Source organism: Thalassophryne amazonica, chromosome 17, assembly GCF_902500255.1.
Source record: "Thalassophryne amazonica chromosome 17, fThaAma1.1, whole genome shotgun sequence".
Classification (NCBI taxonomy): domain Eukaryota; kingdom Metazoa; phylum Chordata; class Actinopteri; order Batrachoidiformes; family Batrachoididae; genus Thalassophryne; species Thalassophryne amazonica.
In genome coordinates, this window is record NC_047119.1 from 8,553,225 (window position 1) to 8,562,764 (window position 9,540).

Genomic DNA, 9,540 nt, shown 5'->3' on the forward strand with positions numbered 1-9,540 from the left:
ACTGGTTTGTGAACAATATTTGAGGGAAATGGTGAATGTGGAAAAGGTTTTAGATCTTTGAGTTCATCTCATACAAAATGGAAGCAAAACCAAAAGTGTTGCGTTTATATTTTTGTTGAGTGTATAGATAGATAGATAGATAGATAGATAGATAGATAGATAGATAGATAGATAGATAGATAGATAGATAGATAGATAGATAGATAGATAGATAGACAGATAGATAGACAGATAGATAGATAGATAGATAGATAGATAGATAGATAGATAGATAGATAGATAGATAGATAGATAGATAGATAGATAGATAGATAGATAGATAGATAGATAGATAGATAGATAGATAGATAGATAGATAGATAGATAGATAGATAGATAGATAGATAGATAGATAGATAGATGTGCATGCATTTTCCTGTCAAATGGTAAGATAATATGTTTAAAAAAAATCATTAAACAGTTTTAAAATTGAGATGTGATTTAACAATGGATTTTATGGGTTTTTTTTTTACAAATTTGAACACAAAATTGACATCCTCGTGATCTTTGCAGAATGTGACTCAGTTGACAGCCATGCTGAAAAGTCATCTGAGTAAAGAGGAGGGGAAGAAAAAGAAAACAGTACCTGTAAGTCAGTTACGACTGATACATTCTTCATTACCTTGCCAAATTATGCAGGATATTTACCACCCACACATACTTTTTTGGGCACAAGTCCAAGAGCCGGTCGAACCTGTTTGATGATAAAAATCTCAGCAAGGAGACATTAGACACACCCACTGTCACATGAAGCGTCACACAGACACGGAGGACAGCTGTGTGACTACATATTGGCACTGACAGCTTGCAAACTTTTTCATCCACCTCACAACGCTGCAGAAATCAAGACTCATGTCTGCAAAGCGATGAGATAAATGAAGTCAAGATTTTACTTGTGAAGGAAACAGGTGAGATTTTTAAATGAATTAAATGAAGAGTGCCAGATGTTCATCCCTCTCTGGTGGATATTCATTTATTTATTTGTTGTAATGGTGAGCAGGTTGATTGTTTCCTTTCAGTTAATCTTTGCAAAAAGCTATTTTAAAAAATGGTCACGACTTAGATGGAATGGCACTGTTCAATCTGTGTCAATTAAAATATAAAGTCTGATCTAATGCCTGCTCATAATCTGTTTCTGGCTTTAACACCGACGTCTTGGAAGGAATTAGGCCACAAAGTGGTGCCTTCATAAAGTACATGTTAGTGGTACACTTTCTGAGTTTATTTCAGGTTTATTCCACAGACATTAGTGCAAACATTTAAATCTTATTCATGGTGAAAAAGCTGCAGTTGTTTGACAACCATCAATCCACACCATGAATGTTAAAATGCGAGTCACTCTGTCCCTTTGTGTCTGAACTGCATTTACTATAGATTTCTCAGTCTTTTTTTTTTCAGCCTTCAGCACTGATGATTCCAACATTGCATTATTTGTTATAATTTTGAAAACACTGCTGACGCTCGTCTGTCATTTGTGTTCTCAGCTCTGCACGACGATGGCACACATACAGACCCAACAGGACAAGTCAAAAACGCTGTTGGAGGACCTCACAGAGGAAACATTCCTGAAAGAACTCCACACTTATATGAAGAAAAGAAACACGCCAATTGAGAAAGTTCCACATCTGGGCTTCAAACAAAGTACTTCATACAACATTTATTTTGCCCTGTGTTTGGACGTCTGAGAGCAATCATTTTGTTTTGTTTTTGTTTGGGTTTTTTTTTTACACTTTTTATTCAGTGCAGTAATCAGACTTCTGTGGTTCATATATTTGTTTAGTTTCTTTACTATAAATCTTGGTATTCTACTTAAAGTTGTTGCCTTAGATCTAGAAAAGTTCAAATCTAGTATGCGCACAACATGTAGCACATGTAGAACTACAACCTCCACAATGTATATTCAGAATTTATCTCTTTTTTGTTGTTGTTGTTGTTGTTGTTGTTAAAAAAAAGATCAATTCTACAATAATTCTAAGATAAGTTCTACATGTAGAACATGTGGAACTACAACCTCCACAATGTGTATTCAGAATGTATCTTGTTAAAAAAAAGATAAATTCTATGATAATTCTAAGATAAGTTCTACATGTAGAACTACAACCTCCACAATGTATATTCAGAATTTATCTTAAAAAAAATAGGGTATGTGATTTCATGATATTTTAACTTTCTTTTTCAGTTGATTTATATCTGATGTTCAGGGCTGTCAGAAAGCTGGGTGGCTACAAACAGGTAATGACATATTTTATTACTATTATTGTTATTAGTAGTAGTATTAGTATTGTGCTTGGTAGTAGTAACAACAACATGATTATTATATTTACTACTTTGTTGCTGATGCTGTTCATAATGCATTAAAGTACAATATACAATAACTACAACTATTTATTATACTCGGTTATAGGTGACTGGTCAGCAGTTATGGAAGCAAGTGTACAACACACTTGGAGGAAACCCTCGAAGCACAAGTGCTGCAACCTGCACTCGCAGACATTACGAAAAGTGAGTCTAAATATTACAAATGAGAGATGATATTTCAAATGCAAAGAATCAGAATCAAATTTATTGGCAAGTTCTCACATACAAGAAATTTGATCTGGTGTTATTGGTGCATAAACAACAATAAAAAGAAAAGGAAAAAAAATCTGTAAGGAGTAAAGGAGTCAAATAGGCAAAACTGTGTTCACTGTTAAATAAATAAAAATAACGTAGTGGGGTGGGACTGTGCAAAAGCATATGATGGATATGCAGATGTACAGTACCTTTCAGTGCAGGGATGACCAGTTTGTACTTTGTGGAAGTGGGTGGGGTGAAATGGGGTGTCTGGCATTATTTATTAGTCGAATCAGCAGGAAATTGTGAATGAATGGCCAAAGCACATGTAATAAATATAAGAACTAAACAGGGCCAGTCTGCAGAGAGCTTTTCAATTGGTGATTGTCAACGAGGGCATTGTTCTTCTCTTTACAACTACGAGACCCTCATCACCAATCAACTTCTATGGACCAAGTGGAGAACTGCTTTGAAAAATCTAATGTAAATTGTTGTCTGTATAATCAGTCATTTTTAAAAAAAATTCTTGTCATTCGTTGAGATAAACATGCACAAGTGTACCTCCATAATGTCATATAACATAACATATACACACAAATACACATGCACAATGCAATATTGTTAAATAGTTATAATAACGCTATTGCCTTAATACAGAAGAGGACATTTTATATATATTTGCTTTTTATTAATTGTTTTATTACTCTTTGGTCACATTAATCTGTGATTACCTGACACATAATTTATAATTCTCCCGTGTCTTTGAGACTCCTGAGCTCAGTGTCACGAGATTCAGTATTAGCAATAATGTAAAACCTTTGTGGAATAGTTTAGTGGCATATGTTAATTTCTCACCAGAAAATTAATTATGGCAATTACTGTAGCACCATAAGTTATTTGTCAGTGCTTTTATTTGATCACATTCATGTGTTGTACCTGATGCGTGCTTTTCTATGCACACTGCATGCTTTTTTGTATAAATAAATGAATTATGAATTATAACAGTTTGCATCATTTTCAAATATTTGTTAAAAATTTGAAGACATTACAAAAAACACTCAGGATTTTAATAGGTTACCTGGTTTGTTCAGGGCTTGCTAGATTAAGATCATAACAACACTGTAATATAAAGGCAAATACACCTGTTGTTTGCTATCTTTAATATTTGTCCAGATCCAGTTCTGCCTGTGGAACTGTTTTATTGTTTGGCAATAACCAGGCACTTTAACTCTTTGGTTGTTACAGTGTTGTTCTGTCTGTAGAAATCTTTCATTGATTGATAATAACCTAAGAACCAGGCATTTAACTGTTTGGCTGTTACAGTGTCATTCTGTCTGTGGAAGTCTTTTATTGATGATAATAACCTAATATCAAGTAGGCAATTTAACTCTTTGGTTGTTACAGTGTTGTTCTGTCTGTAGAAATCTTTTATTGATTGATAATAACCTAATAACCAGGCATTTAACTCTTTGGTTGTTACAGTGTTGTTCTGTCTGTGGAACTCTTTTATTGATTGATAATAACCTAACAACCAGGCATTTAACTCTTTGGTTGTTACAGTGTTGTTCTGTCTGTGGAACTCTTTTATTGATTGATAATAAGCAGGCAGTTTAACTCTTTGCTTATCACAGTGTAGTTCTGCATGTGGACTTCTTGTATTGATTTATCATAACCAGGGAATTTAACTCTGTGATTATTACAGTGTTGTTCCCTCTGTGGAACTGTTTTATTGATTGATAATAATCAGGCAGTGTAACTCTTTGGTTATTACAGTGTCATTCCCTCTGTGCAGCTCTTTTATTCATTGATAATATCCAGGCAATTTAACTCTTTGTTTATCACAGTGTAGTTCTGCCTGTGGAACTCTATTATTAAATTTATCATAACCAGACAGTTTCACTCTTTGGTTATTATAGAGTTGTTCTGCACGTGGAACTGTTTTATTGATTGATAATAACCAGGCAGTTTAACACTCTCTTTATTACAGTGTAGTTCTGCCTATGGAATGTGCTGCTCTGTGCTGTTATCAAAGAAGCACCAAAATATTACTTCTGGGCTATTTATAAAGCTAATTTCTTATCAGGGACTGACACTCAAAATGCTGTTGCATGACGTTATAATGATATTGTGATTAGCGATTTTTCTGAAGTTCGTGTTGCAAACCAAATATATATTCTGTTGAATCTGCATGATACTAAAATGGTCCAATGTATTTCACAATATTTTGCAGTGTTATTTGCAATAGTTACTGACTTTACTTTTAGGAGCTTACTTTTCTGTGCGGGTAGCCATCTTCGTTCTGAAACCGATTCTGTTCACAATGCATTCTTGTTTTTTCTGTTTTCCCCTTTGTTTTGAGTTTGCATCGAAAAACATTCATTTTCAAGGGAGAGCTGACCATTATGCCTCAGTCCCTCAAAGAAGTAGGGCACACTGCCCTTGTAAAGTGTAAAATGAAGGAAAAAAATATTCATCATATTCTACTCGATAGGCTGGAGAATCATTTTGGGATTACTGGGAGTGCCCTTGCATGGATGATGTCATACCTAACCAGTCGTTCTCACTGTGTTTTGTACAGTACCACTACCTCTAACCTTAGTGACAGAAAATTTGGGGTTCCACAGGGGTCCGTCTTAGGCCCCCTGCTCTTCTGCCTTTATATAGCACCCCTTTGGCACACATTGCAGCGTTTTGGGGTTACCTTGCACTGCTACGCTGATGATACTCAGTTATACATGCTGATAACTGCTGGTAATCTCATCCACACAAAATCCTTAGAAGATTGCCTTGTATCAGTGAGAAGCTGGATGTCTAGCAACTTTCTACTTTTAAACTCTGATAAGTCTGAAATGATGGTTCTTGGTCCAGTGAGACATCGGCATCAGTTTGACCAGCTAACGCTTAGCCTAGGCTTGTGTGTCATACATCACACTGACAAAGTGAGGAACCTTGGGGTAATTTTTGATCCTACGTTGTCCTTTGACCTCCACATTAGAGATACATACTACGAGGACTGCTTTCTTCCATCTGCGAAATATAGGGAACATTCGTCCCATCCTGTCTATGGCTGATGCTGAGACCCTGATTCATGCATTTGTCTCTTCTAGATTGAACTACTGCAATGTTCTATTTTCTGGTTTACTGCAGTCCAGCATTAGGGGTCTCCAACTGGTTCAAAATGATGCTGCCAGACTTTTGACACAAAGCAGAAAGTTTGACCACATTACACCTGTTTTGGCATCCCTTCACTGGCTTCCTGTCCCTGTGAGATCAGATTTTAAGGTTCTGCTACTGGCCTATAAAATTGTTCACGGACTGGCACCTCCCTACTTAGCTGACCTAATTAAACCCTACGTACCGGCCCGGGCTTTGCGTTCTCAAGGTGCAGGACTACTTAGTTTCCCCTAGGATGAATAAAAAATCTGCAGGCCACAGAGCTTTCTCTTATCGTGCCACTGTTCTGTGGAATGATCTCCCTGCATCAATAAAACAGTCAGATTCTGTAGAGACTTTCAAGTCCAGACTTAAGACGCACTTATTTTCCCTTTCATATGTCTAGCATACTGGCATAGTATGTTACTATGCTTTTTACAGTTTTAATTCATTTTATGAGGAAATAGAGCGGGCCGCGACCTCAACTTTATCTAAATTCAGGGTCTTATAAATGGACTGCATTTATATAGCACTTTTCCATCCTCATAAGACCACGATGTGAGGCTGCTGCCATACAGCATTCTGTCATCACTGCATTTCTTAACAGACATTTCAAACATTACTCCCATGGGCCTGATATATGAAATATATGTAAAAATGCATCACATCATAGTTGAATGTTTAGACACTCTGCAGTGTTTCATTTTCTGTAGAACATTTCCCAATATAAAATATATCTTAAACTCAAAACAATACCATTTAAGACTTTTACAACAAACCATAGTTTGTCATTTTCCATCAGGTTTGAGATTTAAAATATAAGTATTTACATTTGCAAAGAAACTAAATTTTAAACAAAGGATTTCGGAAAAAAAAAGATGGATGTGAGTGTCCCTGCATGCACATGGTCATTGCTAGACTTATGAATTAGTGACCAGTATGTGCGTTACCGCTGTTGATTTTGATTTACCATTCTCTTGTGTTAAAACGTTGGATAATATTTTGGCATGACTTACTCCTTAATTAATTACTGACGTGACCATTAAGTAAAAGAGATACTAGGATTTATGTTGAATGAGAGACAAAAAGCAAGGGGTACAGTGTGACTCCATAGTCTGGCTCCACCCGTGCAAGGTGGAGTTGTTGAAGGTGCTGACAGACATGTATTTTCCATCTCTTGTAACAGCAGTAACACCCTGTGGTTTTGTCTGATCCTTTCTGCAGGCTTCTTCTGCCACTTGAGTGCCACCTAACAGGACAAGTACTGAAACTCCCGCCACAAACTCACCTACACCACTTCCACTACACGGACTTCATCAAAGATGGTGACAAGCATAGATCAGCAAGACACCAGCTAATGCCAATGCTGCTGCACCATGTTGGTATCATTTTGTACTTCAGTCTCATTCAAGTTTTTTTGTTGTAGAGTGTTTTAAACATCATTGATGGCTGGCTTATTTCTTTTCAGCAGAACCCTCACAGCTTCTCATCAGAGTCACACAGTAGCTTCCATCTACCATACCAGTACAGCCCCTACTACAACCCTGGCCAAGCGGCTCTGCCCACCTACGTCCACACGCCTTCTTCAGAGCTGAACCCACATCATCCCCTTGCGCTTCAGCAACAATCCCATTACAGTTCATGCTATTCAAACCTGGACGAGAGGATTAGGGAGCCACTGGAGCACTTACGCTACCTGGCAGAACAGTACAAGTCCTCATCAGGACTGGCTGAACCTTTGAACCTGAGCTGTAAATCAACAAACAGAGATGTCACACCTGCATCATCGTTTGCCCTGCCTTCAACTAGCAAGAACCCAAAGTTTCTGAATAAACCCTCACCTCTGTATCCCAGCAAAAGAGTGTCGAGAAATGAAGGACACAAAACACAAGATAGTGACAGAAGTCTGGGAGTCACACCGTGTTCAAGTTCCCCGAAGATGATGGAGGAATTCAACAGCAATCACAATCCTACAACCTCTTCAAGTAACCTCACATACGACTCCATTCCAGCAACAGGACCAGACACTTTTGGGGCTGCCAAACGCATGAAAATGAATGAGGACATCACCACAGTGGCTCATGAATCCAGCCCTCCAAAAACAGATTCGACAATCCAGCCCATAGCTGAGAAAGATTGGAGTCCCATAATCACACAGAAGGAATGTGATCTCAGCCATTTACAGACTAAGTGTGCTCAAGAGAATGAAGACATCATGGAAATCGAGGTACCCTTAGGTGTCCTGCAAAAGTGGATCAGGATGTTTAAACCCCCGGTTACTTTGCATGAAGTTAAACAACAACAACCTGCTCCTACTCAGGAAGAACCAAAGAATTATTGCACCACAGAGATGCTCCCCACCAACCCATCATTTAACATTCATTCTCTGGCCCAGAAGAGTATAGCAACCAGTGAGGATCCAAGGCTGAGGCAGATGAATGAACCTAGCCCCCCATCAACCATCCAGCCAAACAACAGTCGTGACACAATGAACCCCTATGATTTCAGGAGCTACAGATCTTTGCCTCCAGGAAGTTTCATGGGAATTCCAACCAGCCATGATTTGTGTACATTTGATCAGCAGGCTATTAACACACCTTACAGCGCTAAACCCACCGGTTACTGGGATGCATACAACAGGAAGACTACTCTCCCCCAAGCTCCTCTCCAGACTCCTCTCACCCAAACTCCTCTCCAGACTCCTCTCACCCAAACTTCTCTTCAGACTCCTGTCACCCAAAGGATAACAGAGTCTAGTTCTGACTTGGCTAATCAAGACTTTGCAAGCACTAAATTCTCAGTCCATCCTGAAGCCACAGCCCAGCGAATAAAGAGAGTAGAAGTGAAGCCCTCAGCTGTGCTAATGTTAAATTCCATCTCTGGCTCTGTATTGCATCTTACCAGTGAAGAAGTGATGAAGCTGAAGAAAATCATCTCAAGCCCACCCTGAAGATCTATGTAGCTAAATTCACCAGCACATTGCAGTTTTGCATATACTGTATATTATTGTATTTATTTATTTGGTGTGTAATTACTTGATGACAAGTACACACCTTAATTTGATTTTCTCTGTGCTGGTAACAGTGTAGGCCCACATGAAAAGGAAGACATGACAATGCAGGCTGAAAGGAAAGCAAAAGTGGATATATGAATTGGATAGAATGTTTGCCTAGAGGTGATGCCAAAACCTGGCTACCTTGAAACACTTCTGACAGTTTGAAACCTATGAGCCATGCAAATTTTGAACATTGGTCTGGAGTGGACATGAACAAGAAGACATCGTGTGCTGTTTTGCCGCATGCTTGACAATGGCACCTACTGGACAATTCAGCATTGTGCATCCATATTAACTTATGGTTTTTCATATTTAAAAGAATATAATATCTTGTTTGCAACATAATAAAACAACTACATCAGGAAGACAGACTGATTTCAAGAGGTCAAGATTTGAATAGTGTGTGTGTGTGTGTGTGTGTGTGTGTGTGTGTGTGTGTGTGTGTGTGTGTGTGTGTGTGTGTGTGTGTGTGTGTGTGTGTGTGTGTGTGTGTGTGTGTGTGTGTGTGTGTGTGTGTGTGATTAGGGGAGGTGATGGTCTAGTGGTTAAAGCATTAGGCTTGAGACCAGAGGATCCTCGGTTCAAATCCCAGCCTGACTGGAAAATCACTAAGGGCCCTTGGGCAAGGTCCTTAATCCCCTAGTTGCTCCCGGTGTGTAGTGGGCGCCTTGCATGGCAGCAGCCTCACACTGGGGTGAATGTGAGGCATTGATGTGTAAAGCGCTTTGAGCGTCTGATGC

At 38.5% G+C, this 9,540-nt stretch overlaps 1 protein-coding gene across 2 annotated transcripts; it reads left to right on the plus strand.

Annotated features, from left to right (window-relative positions):
* Window positions 1-802: 802 nt before the first annotated feature.
* Window positions 803-9,299, plus strand: arid6 (AT-rich interaction domain 6). Of its 2 annotated transcripts, none has more exons than XM_034192851.1 (6): window positions 803-947; window positions 1,524-1,680; window positions 2,219-2,271; window positions 2,444-2,541; window positions 6,970-7,123; window positions 7,214-9,299. In XM_034192851.1, exons 2-6 carry the CDS (start codon window positions 1,536-1,538, stop codon window positions 8,693-8,695), a joined length of 1,932 nt encoding a protein of 643 aa, XP_034048742.1. In that variant the 5' UTR covers window positions 803-947; window positions 1,524-1,535; the 3' UTR covers window positions 8,696-9,299. The 2 variants fall into 2 exon arrangements, with proteins under 2 accessions (XP_034048742.1, XP_034048743.1); XM_034192852.1 differs by having other exon boundaries at window positions 7,217-9,299.
* Window positions 9,300-9,540: the final 241 nt, after the last annotated feature.